This window comes from Entelurus aequoreus, linkage group LG07 (assembly GCF_033978785.1).
Source record: "Entelurus aequoreus isolate RoL-2023_Sb linkage group LG07, RoL_Eaeq_v1.1, whole genome shotgun sequence".
NCBI lineage: Eukaryota > Metazoa > Chordata > Actinopteri > Syngnathiformes > Syngnathidae > Entelurus > Entelurus aequoreus.
Genome location: NC_084737.1, coordinates 36,521,371 through 36,545,626, shown reverse-complemented (window position 1 = coordinate 36,545,626; position 24,256 = coordinate 36,521,371). Strand labels below are relative to the sequence as shown.

General features: G+C 41.0%; 1 protein-coding gene across 2 annotated transcripts; it reads left to right on the top strand.

Moving 5' to 3' along the window:
- The first annotated feature begins 359 nt into the window (after positions 1-359).
- ythdf1 (YTH N6-methyladenosine RNA binding protein F1) lies at positions 360-14,979 on the top strand. Of its 2 annotated transcripts, XM_062053426.1 has the most exons (7): positions 360-433; positions 519-740; positions 1,058-1,085; positions 4,884-4,978; positions 5,171-6,811; positions 7,073-7,117; positions 13,649-14,979. In XM_062053426.1, exons 2-7 carry the CDS (start codon positions 711-713, stop codon positions 13,661-13,663), a joined length of 1,854 nt encoding a protein of 617 aa, XP_061909410.1. In that variant the 5' UTR covers positions 360-433; positions 519-710; the 3' UTR covers positions 13,664-14,979. The 2 variants fall into 2 exon arrangements, with proteins under 2 accessions (XP_061909410.1, XP_061909409.1); XM_062053425.1 differs by having other exon boundaries at positions 392-740.
- Positions 14,980-24,256: the final 9,277 nt, after the last annotated feature.

The following is a 24,256-nucleotide window of genomic DNA, read 5'->3' as shown; positions in this document are numbered from 1 at the left end:
TCTGTCCTCTGTGTAACTATTAAGGCTACCTCTGTGCGTGTGTGTGTGTGTGTGGGAGGGGGGGGGGGGGGGCATTTGTAAATAAAGAGTTGCATAGTTGAGGAAAATGAATGTGATTACAGTTTTGCTAAATCATCATAAAATTTGTCTATGATTGTTATTATGGGGTTATTGTGCACATGGTTCGCATACAAGCGACATATATTAGCACAACATATATAGTATTAGGGCTAAGTATAGTGGGAATTTCAGTGTAGTTTGAAAACATTCGTTAGTGCTTATAAGGTAATCCAGATATAAAATGTGTGTTTTAAAAAAAATAAAAAAGAGTATCGCTAGCATGGGCGCGCTGCTGCTAGGTAGCCGAAGACGCGTACTTTACGTAAGCTGCGTCACTTCCGGTAGAGCAGACCCGGTTGAAGCTGCAGTCGGGGTAAGTTAGCAGGTCCGCCGAGGCAGCTCGACTAATAAATGTAACGGCGAGGGTTCGAACCCGCTGTGGGCTTCATTTTTGACAGGACGTCTTGGAGCGTCGGCACGGACACGACAAGCCAAAGTCCCGCTCCTGCTGGAGACGCTGGATAGCTGCCGCGGCTAACTAGCAAAGTAACATCCTCTCTAGCTGTTAGCATCTCCACAAAGCGGAGTTTGTGAAGCCTGCACACTCAACGTTCTGTCACACGGCTACAGACGCAACACCTGCAGGATCAATGATGTCCGCTGCCAGCATTGACCCGCAGGTAAGCAGTACGAATAAAAGCCCCGGAATTTAATTTCTCCAAGGAATCGACGTGTATTTCCTCTGAAGCCAGCTAATTTGCTAGCTAAAATGCTTGGCTAGCTAGTAAAAAAACTGCTTGTAATCAAGGCCTGTTGGGCTACAGTCCTCACTAGGTGCATTGTTGCAATAGCGTCATGCCGATTATAGCCTTTATGTAATGCAGCACTTGGATGTAGAAAATGTGATAATGTTGTCAGTCTAGCGAAGATAGCGAGTGGCATCCATGACCCATGTAAGCATTCATCTCCCCCTTTTCTCATGCACCCCTCTACTCAGATATCGAAAGGACAGGATGCCAGCAAAGGTAAGAAATACTTTAACAACTAAATATACTTTGCTGACAATAAACAAGCCTCCTGACACCCAATATCTGACCCATATTATGTTCATTTAATCAGGCAGTGTTTGTACATGTGACTTTAAATACCAAAAACAAGATGATCTGCCCATGCTTACGGGTTTGGTCTGGGTTCCACCATCCCAAAAACATGCACGTTAAGTTCATTGGTAGTGTTTAAAAAATAGTGTTCCTGGTTTTGGGTACTCCAATTAATGACTAGGGCTGGGCGATATGGACGAAAAAGTATATCTCTATATATTTTTACTTAAACTCGATATATATCTCGAGATATTTTCCGGTGAAAGTATACATATAAAGATATTCATTTTTGAGCGAGATTCACTGAAATTGAACTGAATGAAAACTGTACTGTAAACAGTCAGTGGCACTTTTATTAACCCAGTTAGTCAAGATGGGTATTTACTACGGGTGTAACGGTACATAAAAATTTCGGTTTGGTACGTACCTCGGTTTAGAGGTCATGGTTCGGTTCATTTTCGGTACAGTAAGAAAACAAAATATAAATTTTTTGGTTATTTATTTACCAAATTTGCAAAATCTTCCACCAAAAATATTTTTCTTAGTGGAATATCTGATGTGAAGTAATCGGAACCTTGGATAGGTCAATAATTCATAATAACATTTATTTTGATTCAATATTATGTTTTGAGCAATGACAGTTTGAAAGAAAGAAAAAACAGCTTTGTTTTATTAGTCAACATTGCAACTAAATTACATTGAACCTTTAAGCTTTTTTATTTCACTTTTGTAATGTTTTTGTTTATTTTAATAGTATTTTTAGAATGTGCCGTGGGCCTTTAAAACATTAGCTGTGGGCTGCAAATGGCCTCCGGGGCACACTTTTGACACCCCTGCTATAGATAATAAAAATTTAATCTGATAAATCTATGGATAAAAGCAGACGCAAGCACATTTATCATAACTCTCGCTCGCGCTCTCTCTGTCTCTCCCCCTCCCTCACCAATGCTGCTGCGCACCTTCACAATTTGTTTTGTTTTTAACCTTCTTAACTCTTAACATACATTGTTAATACACGCAACCATAGCTCGGGGTGCCGGACATTTGGGGCATTTGGGGGGCACCGCCCCGGCGGCCCCGCGGGGAGGTCATGTCCGGTGGGGGGAGGACGTGTGGTCAGGACCTTGCCCACAGCAACCGGTTTCGCCGGACATGTCCTCTTTTGCTGGCATGCTGGCGGCTAACGGGCTGGGATAGACTGGCCGTGCGTCCTCTTTTCGCCGGGCGTGTACTCTTTTGCGGAGCTGTCGGGGCGGGGTTTCTTGGATGCCTCAGGTTTCCGGCATTTTGAGTATTGTTTACACAACGTGCAGTACGCTACTTTCTATGTCCGTGTGGAAACTCGTTCGGTACACCTCCGCACCGAACCGGAACCCCCGTACCGAAACGGTTCGATAAAATACCCGTACCGTTACACCCCTAGTATTTACAGCACAAAAAAAAACTGTTTAAGTAGCACATAATTACATAACATAAATAAAATAGAAAAATATGATTTATACGTAAAATAAATACCATAGCTGTACAAATAATACAAAATGTATCAAACTCAGATAAAAAAATTATTTACAGGCACTTTTTAAGTCCCAGTCGACAATGTAATGGACTGTCACACACGTACGGTTCTGGTCAGTGCCAAGTAAGTGACTTGACTTAATTGTGCGGCTATGGTCTTCTTCACATCGGCAAACATTTTTGGCAGCATTTCTCGTGCGAAATATGTCCAGCTTGGCAACTCGAGAACAGTTTTGATTTTGGCTTACATGGTAAACAACTCAAATGAATGTTTTATCCAAACACATACATTTGTCCAAATGTGGCCAAGTAGACACATTGTGGGTTTACTGGACGTTGCCTACATCGCTAAAAGAAAAATCTAAAGAAGAGAATCCCTCTGCCATCTTCCACTATTTTCATTAATATAAAAATCGTCTGCTTGAATATTCCCTCTTCTCTTCTCCAACTCTCTCGTCTCATTTGGGATGTCTGTTGTGATTTCCCTTCCTGGTTCGATGACCCGCCCTATCTTGCCTCTGATTGGCCTGTCCCTAATGTTTTGCCTTAATCTCAACCAACCTGATCATGGATGTTCTTATACGTGCAAACACGTCTTGGAAGGAGGAAGGGGAGGGATTTAGTAGCCCGTTGAGAGGGAGTGGGAAGCGGGGGAGAACAGGGAACACAACAAATAAGCAGGGTTAGGTCATTTTAACGTGAAATAAATTATATCAATATTACAATATTTTCTTAATTCATATCGTGTTTAAAAATATATTGATACATCTTACAAACTCGATATATCGCCCAGCCCTATTAATGACTATTTCTTACATTACAATGCCTTTACGGTTACGCTCAATATAATGCTGCTCGTTATTTTTATGGCATTCTGGAGTTAATCTAAACTTGTCAGAGACACACCTCCAAGGTCATCAGAAGCCTACACTAGCATGCCAAGAGCTTGCCAATTTAACCTAAACGAGCATCACTACACAGCACACTGTCTTTGGTCACGGCCCCCAAAAATAATGACAAGTTGCGAAACAGGTAAGTAACTCATACCCAAACAAGGACTACATCTATATAGTTGAAGAATAAACAGCACAAAAATCAACACTTAATTAACTAAAGATTTCCCGATAATGTGATCAGATCAGGGGCCGATATTTGCTTTTTTGTAACTGATCGGCTGATGAACTGCGTATCTTTACCACAACTGTGTCCATGGCTAGAAATTTTACTCACGTGAAAGATTCCTTCAAAAGGGTCGCACGCTCAGGGAGACACAATTACATTTCCATATTCCTTGTTACACACATGCAGGAGTTAAATAAATTCCAGGAGGGTGTATGTCTTGCCAAAACACCAGTTCAAATTTGAGAGCAAGCTGCAACAAAGGGGAGTAAGTCTGGATGCAGGAAGGCTTTGAGAGCAAAACCCAAATGATTTAAATGGTAGCAAATAGTAGTGTTTGTTTAGTTATTGTGCACTAAAAAAATGTATGTCACATTCAATATCACACATTCATCATCTGATTTCCTATAACAGTAGCTAATTGTAAATTGAACAAGATAAGCTTAATAAAAATGTGTTGCGTTTATTTTGATTACTTGCTATAAAACATTTTCAGTTTTGTAATCTATGGTCAGTATGTAAGGATCAGGACTCGAAATCGGGTCGGAATCAGAGGCTAAAAATGTTGATTAGGAAATCCCTACACATAACTTTAGCTGCCAAAATGCATGTAAACAACATTATTCACTATGATGCAGGATGGTTAACTGACGTTAAGCAGCATACGCCAGATGTTGGAAGATTTCAATAATTACTGTTATTAAGGAGTAATGCCATTATTAATTCACTTACTTTTCCAAACAGAATTTTCTAACATTGTTAATCGCACACTGTCTATACTGCAGGTGTTAATGTTTGTTTACATGTGTCCTGCAATTGACCGGTGTCGATGGTGTACTCTCTTGCTCAAAATCAGCTGGAATAGGCTATAGTTCACCTGCAACCCTAATACCAAATTATTGGATAGATGTTCATTCACTTTAATTGTACAAAATTTGCCCATCAGACTATTGAACACATGACATTAGAGCAGTTTGACCGCCTAGTTTTGTGCATTTATAGCGCCCACGCTATTTAGTATCACATTTTCTTGAACCGTGTAACAAAATTCTTATGTGTATCTGTGACAAAAGTTATATTTTATTGCAGCCTTTCCAGTTTCAGTGCAGAACGGCTCCCTGCACCAAAAGGATGCGGTCCACGACAACGATTTTGAGCCTTATCTCACTGGACAGTCCAATCAGGTGGGCAGCTTCTATTGAGTTTTAGGACATCAAGGCTGTGTTCACACTGGTAATCTGCTACCAAATAGGAAACACCCCAAAGTCTGATTGCACACTCGATCAAACAAACCACACTATCAGAGCAAGTGTAAACACAGCCGAAATGTCATCATGTTGTTGTTGTTCCTAACAAATTATTGTTACCATTTGTAGAATAACAGCTATCAGTCCATGACAGACCCTTACCTGTCCAGCTACTACGCCCCGTCCATTGGATTTCCTTACCCCCTCAGTGAGGCTCCGTGGTCTACAGGTGGTGACCCGCCTATACCCTACCTGACACCGTATGCACCCCTCAGCAATGGAGACCACCACTTCATGCATGACACAGTGTTTGGGCAGCCAGGGGGGCTCAGCAGCAGCATTTATCCCCACAGGTTTAACTTTTTCCCAGAGAACCCGGCCTTCTCCGCATGGGGTACCAGTGGTTCTCAGGGCCAGCAGACTCAAAGCACAGCCTATGGGGGGAGTTACAGCTACCCACCCAGCTCCTTAGGAGGCACTTTAGTCCCAGATGGTCAGACCGGTTTCCATAGCGACACCCTTAGCAAGGCCCCAGGTATGAACAACCTAGAGCAGGGCATGCTAAGCCTTAAAATAGGCGGCGATGTGACCGCAGGCAGCTCGGGTGTAAAGGCTGCTGGCTCGGTGATCGGCGGTGGTGCCAGTGTCGCTGTTGCCGCGGGCAACGGGGGCACACCAGTCGGAATGCCGCCTCCGAAGCCAGCATCGTGGGCTGCAATTGCTAGTAAACCCGCCAAGCTGCAGCAACAAAAGACCAAGAACAAGCTGGGCACGTCCATAGGTGGTGGACCTCTGCCCCCGCCCTCCATCAAACACAACATGGACATTGACACTTGGGATAATAAAGTGGTTGCCACAAAGATGGGTCCCCCTTTGCACCACCACCACCATCACCACCACCAACAGCACCCGGCGCAGCAGCTTCACTCTCACCCTGCCAGCCTCTTGCCTCCTCTTCAGCAGTCGCTACAGTCAGCCCAGTCTCTGGTGCAGCAGATGACAATGCAGGCTCCTCCACCCCCACCCCTCCAGTCCTACCAGAACCACAACTCTGCTCCAGCACCTCAGACCCGCTGGGTCGCCCCACGCAATCGCAACTTGTGTTACGGTGGTGGAAGCTTGGACAGTAGCGGCTCCTCAAATGGCGGCGGTGTCGGTAATGGGGGCGTAGGGGGCGGCTGCTTGGGACTAGAGCCGGGCTGCGAATCCCATCCCGTCCTGGAGAAGCTGCGAGCCGCCCACAGTTATAACCCAAAAGAGTTTGACTGGAACCTAAAAAACGGTCGAGTGTTCATCATCAAGAGCTACTCTGAAGATGACATCCACCGCTCCATCAAGTACTCCATCTGGTGCAGCACGGAGCACGGCAACAAACGTTTGGACTTGGCTTTCAGGGCCATAAACTCCAAAGGTCCCGTCTACTTGTTGTTTAGCGTCAACGGCAGTGGCCATTTCTGCGGCGTGGCAGAAATGCGCTCGCCCGTGGACTATGGCACCAGCGCTGGTGTTTGGGCGCAGGACAAGTGGAAGGGCAAGTTTGACGTGAACTGGTTGTTTGTTAAGGACGTGCCTAATAGCCAGCTGCGCCACATCCGCTTGGAGAACAACGACAACAAGCCGGTCACCAACTCGCGCGACACTCAAGAGGTTCCACTGGAGAAAGCCAAGCAGGTGCTGAAGATCATCGCCCAGTACAAACACACCACCTCCATCTTTGATGACTTTTCTCACTACGAGAAGAAGCAAGAGGAGGAGGAGGTGGTCAAAAAGGTCAGTGTTACCTTGTTCCACATTTGAATTACGTAAAAATATATTTTCATATATATTCATTATTATTTGAGCTGAAACTTATGCAAACGTATGAATATAACAATAATAATAATTATGACACAAAGAGCCGCTATTAAGGGAATAATGTTACTTCTTAGAATCTGCATAAAATTATTGTAATGTCGAATAGTGAATGGCACATTTATGTGAAACCTAATTGTTGGCAGTATAATATATTTTATTAATGTGTTTGTTTTGCAGAGCTATGAACCTGCCACAATACAGAGCCGACCCCGACTTGATCAGGTAAAATAACAGTAATTTTTCTTCAGGGAAAATGATTTTGGATGATGTGTCAAGTCTTTTACATACTATATAATGTTTAAGAGTAAGCCTGGGCAGATAATACATTTTGCTAGACGATATATTGTCCCAGAAATAATAGCAGATAAACTATATCAGCATAATGTCAGCATAATTTTGAGACCAAATTAAAGGGGTCATATCATACTTTTTTTTCCTACATTTCAAACACTGAAATGGTGCTTGTTTGGTCAAAATTTTGCGCAGATTATGTTTTACAGACCGTTTTTGAGCCACTCTGTCCGCTTAATCAGGATACGCCGTTTTATGGGCGATCTTATTTTTACACCATCCACTTTGACTGCGTCTTGTCCCCGCCCACTTTGTTGTAGTTTTTAGCTCTTCCATATTGACTCTACGGACAGATAATTTTCTTTTTTTTTTGTCCTGTCCACCCACTTAGGCAAATCATATTGTTGATGTAGATGCCCATATCTGCTGTACAGATTTACTTCAGAAAAGAGAAGTGTGAGATACTTCTCTTGTTGCCTTATTTGCATTTGACTTTATTAAATTGATTTATTTAATGTTTGGTGCAGCCGGACCTGAGCAGGAGGGTATAGAAAGAAGAAAAAAAGGAAGCCAGAGGGAGAAAATTGCAGGGACAAAAGGAGATAAAACAGAGAGACAACAACAGAACAACATCAGCAAATACGATTCGAAGAATGATAGCAGAGAAGCAGTTAGTGAAGTAAATATATTAATAACATAGAAATGACAATGAACATTATTGCACTACAAATGGAGCAATAAAAATACCAATAGAATTAGCACTATTGATAATGAATACTAATAATTACCTCTATTATCAACAATACAATTGTTTTAAATGCAACAATGCATACATGTACCGTATTTTTCGGACTATAAGTCGTTCCGGAGTATACGTCGCACCGGCCGAAAATGCACAATAAAGAAGGAAAAGAACATAAATACGTTGCACTGGAGTATAAGTCGCATTTTTGGGGGAAATTTATTTGATAAAATCCAACACAAAGAATAGACATTTGAAAGGCAATTTAAAATACAAACCCCGTTTCCATATGAGTTGGGAAATTGTGTTAGATGTAAATATAAACGGAATACAATAATTTGCAAATCCTTTTCAACCGATATTCAATTGAATGCACTGCAAAGACAAGATATTTGATGTTCAAACTCATAAAGTTTATTTTTTTTTGCAAATAATAATTAACTTAGAATTTCATGGCTGAAACACGTGCCAAAGTAGTTGGGAAAGGGCATGTTCACCACTGTGTTACATCACCTTTTCTTTTAACAACACTCAATAAACGATTGGGAACTGAGGAAACTAATTGTTGAAGCTTTGAAAGTGGAATTCTTTCCCATTCTTGTTTTATGTATAGCGTCAGTCGTTCAACAGTCCGGGGTCTCCGCTGTCGTATGTTACGCTTCATAATACGCCAAACATTTCCGATGGGAGACAGGTCTGGACTGCAGGCGGACCAGGAAAATACCCGCACTCTTTTTTTAACGAAGCGACGCTGTTTTAACACTTGCTGAATGTGGCTTGGCATTGTCTTGCTGAAATAAGCAGGGGCGTCCATGAAAAAGACGGCGCTTAGATGGCAGCATATGTTATTCCAAAACCTGTATGTACCTTTCAGCATTAATGGTGCCTTCACAGATGTGTAAGTTACCCATGCCTTGGGCACTAATGCACTCCCATATTATCACAGATGCTGGCTCTTGAGCTTTGCGTCAGTAACAGTCTGGATGGTTCGCTTCCCCTTTGGTCCGGATGACACGATGTCGAATATTTCCAAAAACAATTTGAAATGTGGACTCGTCAGACCATAGAACACGTTTCCACTAAGCATGAGTCCATCTTAGATGATCTATGGCGGCGTTTCTGGATGTTGTTGATAAATGGCTTTCGCTTTGCATAGTAGAGCTTTAACTTGCACTTACAGATGTAGCGACCAACTGTATTTAGTAACAGTGGTTTTTTGAAGTGTTCCTGAGCCCATGTGGTGATATCCTTTAGAGATTGATGTCGGTTTTTGATACAGTGCCGTCTGAGGGATCGAAGGTCACGGTCATTCAATGTTGGTTTCCGGCCATGCCGCTTACGTGGAGTGATTTCTCCAGATTCTCTGAACCTTTTGATGATATTATGGACCGTAGATGTTGAAATCCCTAAATTTCTTGCAATTGCGCTTTAGGAAACGTTGTTCTTAAACTGTTTGACTATTTGCTTATGCAGTTGTGGACAAAGGGGTGTACCTCGCCCCATCCTTTTTTGTGAAAGACTGAGCATTTTTTGGGAAGCTGTTTTTATACCCAATCATGGCACCCACCTGTTCCCAATTAGCCTGTACACCTGTGGGATGTTCCAAATAAGTGTTTGATGAGCATTCCTCAACTTTATCAGTATTTATTGCCACCTTTCCCAACTTCTTTGTCACGTGTTGCTGGCATCAAATTCTAAAGTTAATGGTAAATTGCAAAAATAAAAATGTTTATCAGTCTGAACATCAAATATGTTGTCTTTGTAACATATTCAACTGAATATGGGTTGAAAATGATTTGCAAATCTTTGTATTCCGTTGATATTTACATCTAACACAATTTCCCAACTCATATGGAAACGGGGTTTGTAAATAAAGAATAGTGAACAACAGGCTGAATAAGTGTACGCCATATGACGCACAAATAACCAACTGAGAACGTGCCTGGTATGTTAACGCAACATATCATGGCAAGAGTCATTCAAATAACTATAACATATAGAACATGCTATACGTTTACCAAACAGTCTGTCACTCCCGATCGCTAAATCCGATGGAATCTTCCTCCCCGGTGTCGCCTCTGGTATGTCCTTTCTTTCTGCTGCTCGATTGCCGTTCTCTGCTGCATATTTCACTACGTCCAGCTTGTAATCTGCAGTATATGATTTCCTTTTCGGTGCCATTTTTGTTCAGTTCTTCTCAATATTTATAAGTTACTGCAAATGTTGATGTGATCCATTTTAATAGCTACGGCAGTAGCATATAGCAGTTAGCATCCCATGACCCACAATGCACTTCTGCCATGACCCTCCCCCGCCGAATTCTTATTGGTTGACGTGTGAGTGACGATTGCTGACGTGTGTGTGACGATTGCTGCCATTCGCTTCGTCTCTTACGCGAATGAGGTAAATAATATTATTTGATATTTTACGGTAATGTGTTAATAATTTCACACATAAATCGCTCCGGAGTATATGTTGCACGTCAAACTATGAAAAAAACTGCGACTTATAATCCGAAAAATAAGGTAATGATAACTTGAATTACAAAAGAAAGCAGATAAATGGAGGGGAAGAAAGAGAAGCAAACTATATTAACCTTGTAGATTATTATACTAAAAATAGGTTAAGCTTTATTAGTGTGCCATGTTTTACCCAGTTTCCCCTGGGGGGCATAACGTTAATTTGTTTGATGAAACGTGATTATATGCATGAGTGTATGTATTCATATGTGCTTGTATATATATACAGTATGTATACATGTACTGTATGTTTTTACAGTAAATGTGCGTGTGGATGTATGCACCGTGTGTATGTATGTACTGTATTTGTGTACATATGTGGGAGCGAATGTACCTATGTTTGCGCGTATGTATGAATAAATGTACGTATGTATATATGTATAAATAATTGTGTGTATGGGCGTATGTGTGCGCCTATGTATGAATAAATGTATATATGTATGAATAATTGTGTGTATGGGTGTATATATGTGTGTTTGTACAGTATGTTCAATATATTTGTCTCCCAGTATGTGCGGGAGCCAAAGTAGGGCCCCAGCCACCCAGAGAGTGCAACCCAAAACCGCAGGTGCAGGGCCCAGGGAACAAGGGACCACCAGCCCCAAGCAGTCAGGCCGGCCAGCGACTGGACCCCCAGGCCCTGGCCCACCATGCCGCCCAGCAGGCCAGCAGCAGACCGTAGACAGACGCACCCAGCAGAGGACAAGGCACGGGAGAAGCAGGAGATAACCAGCCTCCAAGCTAACGAGAGACCCCCACGCTGGCAGAAAGACGAGACGCCCCGCCCATAGGGGCCCAGAGACTCCCTGCAGGGGGACGGGAAGACAGCCCCACCCTACAAGCAACCGGGCCCCCACAAGCCCAAACCCTCTCAGGAGACCCCAGGACGCCCCACCCAAGTCGGCCACAGCAGGACTGCCCAGCATGGGGCCATGGGAACCACCCATCCCACCTGCATGGACCCCAATGATGGAGATGGAACATCCAGCAACTGCCCTGTTAGATCCTCCCCCTGAGGGAAGAGGAAGGGAATAAAAAAAATAAAAGAGATCACAGACACGCCGATGCACAAGGTCACTACCCCAGCAGCTGGCCGCCATGCAACACTGCAAAATACCATGCAATGCACCGATTGACGCGGGGATGAGACTCAGCAGGCCCCAACCAAGGCATGCATCCGAAAGAGGGTTGACGACGGGACCCAATGGCCCCAGACACGCAGATGGGCTGCAGTAGCCCGAAACAGCGACCCCTGTGGGGCAAGCAGGCCCTCCCCCCTCCCAAATAAAATAAAACAGGATAAAACCCAGTTAGACCCACAGGAAGAGGGTAGCAAAAAAAGAAGGAACTTATTGACTACAACATGGGCTACAGTGGTGGATGCACGCAAGGCACTCTGGGTACTTTTATACCATAAATGGATAATCTGTTGACGGTTTTCCCAATTTGTGACGCCACCAATTGTGCACATTCCAGACAGCTAGTTTGGCGAAAGTATGAAGGAAGGCAAGATTGTTTTATAAATATCTCCGCAATGCCTCCAAGGTTTGATTTAAATTTTTCGGGACTTATGCAGATCTCAAATACACAACAGCAGGTATCGGTAGGTAAGAAAAGTTGGTTTTGCACAATAGGTCCTCTTTAAGCACTAATGTAATCATAATAACAGTGTATAATAATGCAAGTACTGGTCTTCCTTTCAAACGTTACAAACTTTGATTTATCATTATATATATTTTTAACATTGTAATTGGATGTTCAATAACTTAATTATCCTAAATAAGTAAAAAAATATTGTTTTACTTGTATAACAAATAAAATGGACTCTCAATCTACTTAAGCAAAAATTGCACTTAAATAAATATTGAACATATTGAAGCACAGTTTTTCCCCAGTTGGAAAAAGTTGGTGAAGTGGTCTGTTTTGTTGTAGTTGTGTTTTGTTGCCATCACTTTCCAGCAAACTGGGCATACTCACTCGTTCATCCATGTTAATGGGCTCATCATGCTGATTCGTTTAAAGTTGAAATATTTCCAAATCAGAACATATGCCTTGCGAATCTCTGTGAATTTGTGTGTGGGTGTGTAAGAGACGAAGAAAATAAGCACACACAAATACAGCAATACATGATTGACAGCAAAGCTATCAATTTTATTTTCAGTTTATTGTTCGATTCATTGATTTGACTATTGGCCCAGGCCTATTTGAGAGTGAATGATTTTTGCATAATTTTACCTCACTGACGAATGAATCTTTGACTACTTTAATTAGTGCTGTATGAATAACACTTGCTACCGTATTTTTCGGACTATAAGTCGCTCCGTAGTATACGTCGCACCGGCCAAAAATGCACAATAAAGAAGGAAAAAAAACATATATACGTCGCCATGGAGTATAAGTCGCATTTTTGGGGGAAATTTATTTGATAAAATCCAACACCAAGAATAGACATTTGAAAGGCAATTTCAAATAAAGAATAGTGAACAGGCTGAATAAGTGTACGTTATATGACGCATAAATAACCAACTGAGAACGTGCCTGGTATGTTAACGCAACACATCATAGCAAGAGTCATTCAAATAACTATAACATATAGAACATGCTATACGTTTACCAAACAATCTGTCACTCCTAATCGCTAAATCCGATGAAATCTTCGCCGGTGTCGCCTCTGGTATGTCCTTTCTTTCTGCTGCTCTATTGCCGTTTCTGCTGCATATTTCCCTACGTCCAGCTTGTAATCTGCAGTATATGGTTTCCTTTTCGGTGCCATTTTTGTTCAGTCCTTCTCAGTTTTTATAAGTTACCGCCAATGTTGATGTGATCCATTTTAATAGCTATGGCAGTAGCATATAGCAGTTAGCATCCCATGACCCACAATGCACTTCTGCCATGACCCTCCCCCCGCCGAATTCGTATTGGTTGACGTGTGAGTGACGATTGCTGCCATCTGCTTCGTCTCCTACGCGAATTAGATAAATAATATTTGATATTTTACGGTAATGTGTTAATAATTTCACACGTAAGTCGCTCCGGAGTATATGTCGCACCCACGGTTGAACTATGAAAAAAAACTGCAACTTATAATCCGAAAAATACGGTATTATTATTGTCATATTACTGTCCATCTGTCTAATGCCTGCAATGCAGTAGTATCCCTGCATTAAGCTTGTTTTTTTGTCTTTTTTGCTCTCCACACAGGATCGTCCGAAGTAAACATGGGGCGCCTTGTGGAAGCTCAATGGCAGGTCCTGCTGGGATAAACACAATGAAACGTATTTAGATTTAACAAAAAGAAGACACATGGACATGAAGAATATTGAAGACTAATATTTTTTCTATTTAATTTTGTCGACTCTGGTCTGTCTTAACCACGTCACTCACAGCTCCCTCATCTTTAGGAAGTGTGAAGGGATGAAGTCTCTTTAGTATGACATTCATTCATATTTAATTTTTTAAGCCTTATCACTGCCCTGGAACATTGGAAACATTGACATAAACCTGCACGTCTGTTTTTAAGATCCCACAACAACATGCTGCTGATATTCAGTGACTGTTCACATTGTGGTTTGTGTGTTGGAGAAATGTGAAGTGCTTGTGTTGGTGACTCTTGCGAGTGAACAAACGTCTGCTATTTGTGTGTGGCCACTTGTGTTCAGCATAATTACGGAACATTTTGTCATGTCCACTTAAGGAATGTGTGCACCGCAAGTCTCCCTGCAGGCTAAATGTGCTAAAAGTTTCAGACAAAGATTTGATTGACTGATGACACTAATTTACAATAGAGCAACATGGTGGAGAAAGCTTGTCTGTCTCAATTGATTCTTCATCTCCACCACAGAGCCTTAATGTTTCTTTTCAGCATAGTTTCAGGGAATTTGTGTATTCAATTACGGGCCCTCTTTTCTTATTCAAAGAACGACTTAACAAATATGCTTGGCTTTTTTTCCATTGGCACTACATTTGCTTTCATTCATCTGCTTTTTTCTTCTTCTCTTATTTACGTCTGTTTTCTTGCTGTCTTGTCCAAATCTGGAAAGCATGTAATGCTTTTAAAACTTTGTCACTTGGTTTTGTAGTTCTTTATTAACATACTAGTATTTGATGATGGCATCATTTCCACTGCTGTGACCTTTCGTCATGCACCATCAAATATAAGCTTTAATGTACTGACATTTTCTGACTACAAACGCCTCAAACGTTTAACTGTAGCATTATACCTAACTGATTTATTCTAAGTATATGGAAACCTGCAGAGACTAGCATATATGCTATATGTTTGTGATGTTTTTTTGTTTGTTTTTTTCAAATAACTTGCTGTATTCCGTCTGTGTGTGTTAGAATGAGTGTGTCAGTAAAGAGAGGGAGTATGACTGCGGTGCAACCAGAGCTATATAACAGTATTGGATTATAGAAAAAGTTATGCAAAAAAAGTTTAATGTCACCCCTGAATTTAATATCATTGTATCAGAGGTCACTATCACATTCTTAGATTTGATCATATTCATTATTAAAGATATACTTATATGTTATTGTGCCTGTTTATTGTCTATGCACTAATCAAGCTTGCTCGCCCTTTTACTTGACTTAGTTGTAAGCAAACTTATAAAAAGTATCATTCTGCTCATTGTTTTTGAACAAAATATATTCATACAGCAATAGAATGTGCAAAATTGTGCTTTTGTTATCACGTTTACTGGAAACGTGGTCCTTAATACAGAATACTCAGAATACCATTACTTGTTTTGTCACCTTTATTTGGTAAGTGCCATTTTATTACATATATTGTATTAAAATGTTAAACAATGAATAATGTCCAGGAAGGTGGCCATGATGTAATTTTTTTTTTTTTTTTTTTACTAAGACAGTTTGGCAAAAATAGTCTTATTTTCCAGCATGACTTTGCCCTGTCGTGCACAAACGCCCCCCCAAAATTGTTCTTGGATGAATTTGGTGTGGAAGGACTCCCGTCATTCATCTTTCATTCGCAACAGAGTACTTTGTGGAACCTTTTTGTGTAAAAGTATATATATATATATATATACATATATATACAGGTAAAAGCCAGTAAATTAGAATATTTTGAAAAACTTGATTTATTTCAGTAATTGCATTCAAAAGGTGTAACTTGTACATTATATTTCTTCATTGCACACAGACTGATGCATTCAAATGTTTATTTCATTTAATTTTGATGATTTGAAGTGGCAACAAATGAAAATCCAAAATTCCGTGTGTCACAAAATTAGAATATTAGATAATACAAAAAAGGGATTTTTAGAAATGTTGGCCAACTGAAAAGTATAAAAATAAAAAATATGAGCATGTACAATACTCAATACTTGGTTGGAGCTCCTTTTGCCTCAATTACTGCGTTAATGCGGCGTGGCATGGAGTCGATGAGTTTCTGGCACTGCTCAGGTGTTATGAGAGCCCAGGTTGCTCTGATAGTGGCCTTCAACTCTTCTGCGTTTTTGGGTCTGGCATTCTGCATCTTTCTTTTCACAATACCCCACAGATTTTCTATGGGGCTAAGGTCAGGGGAGTTGGCGGGCCAATTTAGAACAGAAATACCATGGTCCGTAAACCAGGCACGGGTAGATTTTGCGCTGTGTGCAGGCGCCAAGTCCTGTTGGAACTTGAAATCTCCATCTCCATAGAGCAGGTCAGCAGCAGGAAGCATGAAGTGCTCTAAAACTTGCTGGTAGACGGCTGCGTTGACCCTGGATCTCAGAAAACAGAGTGGACCGACACCAGCAGATTACATGGCACCCCAAACCATCACTGATGGTGGAAACTTTACACTAGACTTCAGGCAACGTGGATCCTGTGCCTCTCCTGTCTTCCTCCAGACTCTGGGACCTCGATTTCCAAAGGAAATGCAAAATTTGCTTTCGTCAGAAAACATGACTTTGGACCACTCAGCAGCAGTCCAGCTCTTTTTTTCCTTAGCCCAGGTGAGACGCTTTTCGCGCTGTTTCTTGGTCAACAGTGGCTTGACACGAGGTATGCGGCAGTTGAAACCCATGTCTTTCAAGCGTCTCTTGGTGGTGGATCTTGAAGCACTGACTCCAGCAGCTGTCCACTCCTTCTGAATCTCCCCCACATTTTTGAATGGGTTTTTTTCACAATCTTGACCAGGGCGCGGTGATCCCTATCGCTTGTACACTTTTTCTGACCAGTTTTTCCTTCCCTTTGCCTCTCCATTAATGTGTTTGGACAGAGCTCTGAGAACAGCCAGCTTCTTCAGCAATAACCTTTTGTGTCTTTCCCTCCTTGTGCAATGTGTCGATGGTTGCCTTTTGGACAGCTGTCAAATCTGAAGTCTTCCCCATGTTTGTGTAGGCTTCAGAACTGGACTGAGAGACCATTTAAAGCCCTTTGCAGGTGTTTTGAGTTAATCAGCTGATTAGTTTGTGGCACCAGGTGTATTCAAAATTTAACCCTTACACAATATTCTAATTTTGTGACACACGGAATTTTGGGTTTTCATTTGTTGCCACTTCAAATCATCAAAATTAAATGAAATAAACATTTGAATGCATCAGTCTGTGTGCAATGAATAAATATAATGTACAAGTTACACCTTTTGAATGCAATTACTGAAATAAATCAAGTTTTTCAAAATATTCTAATTTACTGGCTTTTACCTGTATATATATATATGGGCAGCACGGTGGTACAGGGGTTAGTGCATGTGCCTCACAATACGAAGGTCGTGAGTTCAATCCCGGGCTCGGGATCTTTCTGTGTGGAGTTTGCATGTTCTCCCCGTGACTGCGTGGGTTCCCTCCGGGTACTCCGGCTTCCTCCCACCTCCAAAAACATGCACCTGGGGATAGGTTTATTGGCAACACTAAATTGGCCCTAGTGTGTGAATGTGAGTGTGAATGTTGTCTGTCTGTGTTGGCCCTGCGATGAGGTGGCGACTTGTCAAGGGTGTACCCCGCCTTCCGCCCGAATGCAGCTGAGATAGACTCCAGCACCCCCTGCGACCCCAAAAAGGGACAAGCGGTAGAAAATGGATGGCTGGATATATATATATATGTATATATATATACATCTTGTCAAGTATCAATCAGTATTTATTTAAATAGCCCTAAATAACAAGTGTCTCAAAGGGCTGCACAAGCCACAATGACATCCTCGGTTCAGATCCCACATCAGGCCAAGGAAAAACTCAACCCAGTGGGATGACAATGACAAACCTTGGAGAGGACCGCAGTTGTGGGTGACCCCCGCCCCTCTCTACGGGAGACCGGTGCAATGGACGTCGAGTGGGTCCAGTCCATAATAGTGAGAGTCCAGTCCATAGTGGGGCCAGCAGAAGACCATCCCGAGCGGAGACGGGTCAGCAGCGCAGAGATGTCACCAACCGATGCACAGGCGAGCGGTCCACCCCGGGTCCCGACTCTGGACAGCCAGCACTTCATCCATGGCCACCGGACCTGTGCCCCCCCCCCCCACCCCCCCCACCCCCCTCCACAAGGGAGAGGGGGGCAGAGCAGAAAAGAAAAGAAACGGCAGATCAACTGGTCTAAAAAGGGGGTCTATTTAAAAGCTAGAGTATACAAATGAGTTTTAAGATGGGACTTAAATGCTTCTACTGAGGTAGCATCTGTAACTGTTACCGGGAGGGCATTCCATAGTACTGGAGCCCGAATACAAAACGCTCTATAGCCCGCTGACTTTTTTTGGGCTCTGGGAATCACTAATAAGCCGGAGTTCTTTGAACGCAGATTTCTTGCCGGGACATATGGTAAATTACAATCGGCAAGATAGGCTGGAGCTAGACCGTGTAGTATTATATACGTAAGTAGTAAAACCTTAGTCACATCTTAAGTGCACAGGAAGCCAGTGCAGGTGAGCCAGTATAGGCGTAATATGATCAAACTTTCTTGTTCTTGTCAAGTCTAGCAGCCACATTTGATACCAACTGTAATCTTTTAATGCTAGACATAGGGAGACCCGAAAATAATATGTTACAGTAATCGAGACGAGACATAACGAACGCATGAATAATGAACTCAGCGTTGCTAGTGGACAAAATGGAACGAATTTTAGTGATATTACGGAGATGAAAGAAGGCCGTTTTAGTAACACTCTTGATGTGTGACTCAAACGAGAGAGTTGGGTCGAAGATAATACCCAGATTCTTTACCGAGTCGCCTTGTGTAATTGTTTGGTTGTCAAATGTTAAGGTGGTATTATTAAATAGGTGTCGGTGTCTAGCAGGACCGATAATCAGCATTTCCGTTTTCTTGGCGTTGAGTTGCAAAAAGTTAGCGGACATCCATTGTTTAATTTCATTAAGACACGTCTCCAACTGACTACAATCCGGCGTCTTGGTCAGCTTTAGGGGCATGTAGAGTTGGGTGTCATCAGCATAACAGTGAAAGCTAACACCGTATTTGCGTATGATGTCGCCGAAGAGTACAGGGCCAAGAACCGAACCCTGGGAAACTCCACACGTTACCTTAACATAGTCCGATGTCATATTGTTATGGGAGATGCACTGCATCCTGTCAGTAAGATAAGAGTTAAACCAAGACAAGGCTAAGTCTGACATATCAATACGTGTTTTGATACGCTCAAATAAAATATTATGATCGACGGTATCGAAAGCAGCGCTAAGATCAAGAAGCAGCCACATAGATGACGCATCAGAATCCATCGTTAGCAATAGATCATTAGTCATTTTTGCGAGGGCTGAGAGTGATTTGCCCTGAAACCGGATTGAAAGGGTTCACAGAGATTGTTAGACGCTAAATGTTCATTTAGCTGCTGTGCAACAATTTTTTCGAGGATTTTCAAAATAAACGAAAGGTGGGACACCGGCCAGTAGTTTACCATGAGGTCAGGATCGAGGTTAGGTCTTTTGAGCATAGGATGAATAACCGCCTTTTTGAATGCTAGGGGAACAGTGCCAGAGGAAAGTGATAAGTTTATAATATTTAGCACTGATGGACCTAATAATACGAAAAGCTCCTTGATAAGTTTCCCAGGAAGTGGGTCAAGTAAACATGTTGTTTTATCCCATTTACACGCCGTAGCAATTCCCCTGTTATTTCATCAAAAAGAGAGACTATTTTGGAGGGCAGTATCCGTCGTATATAGTCGTATCTGTGTTAATAGAAACCAGTTGTAGCTGGGGTGCGTTGTCTTTAATCTCCTTTCTAATGAGTTCATTTTTCTTATTAAAGAAATTCATAAATTCATCTGCCGAGTGGGTAGTGTCCAAATTTTTTCCACAGACTGCTTCATACAGACAGAATAAAGGTGGGGCACGCTTTATAGTTCTGTAACTGTATTATAACGGCAGAAACTTGTTTAAAACTGAAGACGTACTGTATTTATTTGACAATCTGAAACAGCTAAATACTCCCTTGTCACATATACTGTAATACAAGCAATTTAGAAGGCCTTCTTTGGCCTTGACAACAGCTTGCAAAATGATAGGAATGCAAATAAATAACTTTGACACCTTAGCCAAGAATTATTAATGTGCTTTACTATTTGTTCTGTTTTTACCAACAATCCATGTACGACAATTATATTTTTGTATACAAATATGGTTACCTGAAAACAAAGTTTTGTTGTACTTGTGCAATGACAATAAAGACCTATCTACCATGCTAATGCATGTATTGACCATTACAAAAACATACAAATATTTGGCTAATTACCATTGCTATTTATGCAGCAAGGGTGTAATACATTGGATGGTCTAATACAGGGGTCGGCAACCCAAAATGTTGAAAGAGCCATATTGGACCAAAAATACAAAAACAAATCTGTCTGGAGCCGCAACAAATTAAAAGCCATATTACATAGTGTGTCATGAGATATACATTGAATTGAGATGACTTAAAGGAAACTAAATGAGCTCAAATATAGCTACAAATGCAATATGTACATATAGCTAGCCTAAATAGCATGTTAGCATCAATTAGCTTGCAGCCATGCAGTGACCAAATATGTCTGATTAGCACTCCACACAAGTCAATAACATCAACAAAACTCACCTTTGTGCATTCACGCACAACGTTAAAAGTTTGGTGGACAAAATGAGACAGAAAAAGAAGTGGCATAAAACACGTCCTAGAAAGTCGGAGAAAGTTATACATGTAAACAAACTAAGGTGAGTTCAAGGACCACCAAAATTAGTAGGACAAAACGGCGCTCGCCAAATACTCGAATCAGTGAAGCATGTTTAATACAAACAGTGTGCTTTATAACAATTAGGGAGGTTTGTGTCGTGTTTTTCCTCATACAGAAACCATATTAAAACAAAACTTATTTTTTTTCCACTCATCTTTTTCCATTTTTCATACATTTTTGAAAAAGCTTCAGAGAGCCACTAGGGCGGCGCTACAGAGCCGCGGGTTGCTGACCCCTGGTCTAATATTACCTAAACATGAGCACTAAGTCAACATCTGCACCTTATGCTAATAACTTCTTTCTTGTAACGGTTGCATGGCCCAAAATCCTCATTGTAATGTTCCGATGTGGGCCACATTTCATTTTCTGCTGAGAATATTAGACGGGCCATTAAAAGTAGCAGGGACGCTATCCCCCCTGGGCCGCACTTTCTTACCAATCTCCTCTTTCCCACTGCCGCTTCCTGCCACAGTGATGTCCCAATACTTGTGTCTGAATGAACGCATATGATCCATCTTCCAGATTTCGTGCTGCACATCGATTCCTCTCTTGGCATTCACCGCGTGCCTTAATCGTGTGGATGTGCAATCAAGGTCCACTGTGAACACAAAGAGCGGCATCTTTTTGTCTTGTCTGACAGCCAAGCCCGCACTCGTCTATTACTAACATTTTACACCTTCCAAAAATGTCAGCACGTAACACGAAAACGACGTTGTAAAGACAACACGAGTCCGAGGAACACATCTTTCGTGACATCATTAGCGCACAAAGCTGTGATGTTAGCAGGCCCGCTCGCTGCTCTCTCGTCCTCACGCCATGACACACGAACAGCAAACATTATGTCCAGCCTCATATAACAACAACTCACACATTGTTTTGGTAATTAATCACATGACGTCGTACAGTGTCCATGTCCTGTATGTCCTGAGGGTCCAAGACGTCATGACGTCATGTGAGTGTCCTGGATGTCCTGCGTGTTGAGCTGACCGCGGTGCTGAAAGTGGATCAATGCGCAACTGTGCTCCTCCTCCTCTTCCATCTCTTCCTCCTCTTCCAGTGGAGCTTTGCATATAGAGTTAGTGAAATATATATATATATATATATATATATATATATATATATATATATATATATATATATATATATATATATATATATATATATATATATATATATATATCAGGGGTGTGGGATGAAAAAAAATCGATTCGAATTCGAATCGCGATTCTCACGTTGTACATTCCAAATCGATTCTCATTTTTAAAAAATCGATTTTTTCAAAAAAATGTATTTATTTAATTTATTTAATTTTTTTTTTTTTTTTATTGATCAATCCAACAAAATAATACACAGCAATACCATAACAATGCAATCCAATTCTGAAACCAAACCCGACCCAGCAACACTCAGAATTGCAATTAACAGAGCAATTGAGAGGAGACACAAACACGACACAGAACAAACCACAAGTAGTGAAACAAAAATGAATATTATCAACAACAGTATCAATATTAGTTACAATTTCAACATAGGAGTGATTAAAAATCCCTCATTGACATTATCATTAGACATTTATAAAAAAAAAAAAAAAAGAACAATAGTGTCACAGTGGCTTACATTTGCATCACATCTCATAAGCTTGACAACACACTGTGTCCAATATTTTCACAAAGATAAAATAAGTCATATTTTTGGTTCATTTAATATTTAAACAAATTTTACATTATTGCAATCAGTTGATAAAATATTGTCCTTTAACAATTATAAAAGATTTTTACAAAAATCTACTACTCTGCTTGCATGTCAGCAGACTGGGGTAAATCCTGCTGAAATCCTATGTATTGAATGAATAGAGAATCGTTTTGAATCGGGAAAAAAATCGTTTTTGAATCGAGAATCGTGTTGAATTGAAAAAAAAAATCGATTTTGAATCAAATCGTGACCCCAAGAATCGATATTGAATCGAATCGTGGGACACCCAAAGATTCACAGCCCTAATATATATATATATATATATATATATATATATATATATATATATATATATATATATATATATATATGTATATATATATATATATATATATATATATATATATATATATATATATATATATATAAATATTTGCTATTTTGACACAGCAGGGCCTTGATAGGGCTGGCCTGTTGCTGTTGTAAAACAGTTAACCCCATCGATTATTTTTAAAATGTGGGAACTTCCAGTTGGAGTAGAAGAGGTTTCAAACACTTTTCCACTGAGGGCCACATCGCAGTTATGGCTGCCGTCAAGGGCCACTTGTAACTGAGTCATTCATAAAATATACATAGGGATTTGCCTCATGATATTTAAACACAATCACTGTTCATTTGATTATTATGTATTTTTACATCCACAGTACAAAAAAATCTAAAAACAACAGTGACTCATATGTTTGAGCTTGCACGGTTGAATATGCTTTATAAAGCGGGAAAGTGCAGAGTTGATTTAATCCGACTTCTCCGTGTTTCAGCAATCACTGATATTTTGTTCACTACCTTTGTTTAAATATTACCTTTTTCTAATAAGGAAAAAAAAGAATATAGAGAGTGTTGAGGTTGCCCTCCGAGGGGTTCTTCTGACCACCAAACATTGACATGAAAGCCCGGTTTATTTTGCAATAATTCAGCAGGTTGCTTTCCAACAATTGTCTTTCGTGTCTGTGTCAGACACGAACGTTTTAACACGGCAGTTTTTAACTAGCCTATATAAATCAACCATTTATAAATACACATCAGTAGGCTAAATGAACCTCTTAACAGAATGTGGTTACTTCCTGGATGGATGAGGTGCCGGCTTCACCTGTGCCCTCGTCGGTGCAACTCAGGGTGGGGGCTCTCTCTCAGTACGTCTTGCTGGCTGCTAGGTTCTGGGTGAGGGGGCGTTTTCCTTGCTGCTTATGCTGGCTATGGGGGGAAATGTTGGGTACCCAATCTTCCTCTGCAAATTTAACAAATGCAAGCACACACACACACACACACACACACACACACACACACACACACACACACACACACACACACACACACACACACCAGTGTGCCTGCATGTTGTTTTCTGCATCTTCATTTCTTGCGAGGCATTAATTTGACACATAATTATTATTGAAATATAAAAATAGCTATATTAGTATAGCTGTTGTAGTTGTTTATTTCTACAAATTAGCAGGCGAGCATGCATTTATTGCTCTTATGTGAGTATGTTTTGCCCTCTTTCTTGTTGTCCATCCCCAGGTTCTCCAATCAGATTCCACGACTACTGTTCCTGCACCCATTCTTATCTGGTCCATCCAGCACTACACAAATCCATGAAGTGGATGTTCTCCCAAGCTGTTGTTGTGTTTCACTGCCCTTTATTTCTCAAACCATACCCAATCTAATTGTCTCTATTTCCCATTTGTCTGTCCCTTTCTAAACCACATACTTTTTGGCCGCTCTAAAAATAAAAGTGCAATACAACTTTAACGGGATGGGTATACCAGATCTTAGCCTTAAAGAGGTAATCAGATATATTGTACACGCTCAAAGATATTTGCTTAGAAATGTCCATTTTGTAAACTGTTTGTCCTCATTATGGTCACAGGGGAGCTGGAGTCTATCCCAGCTGACTTT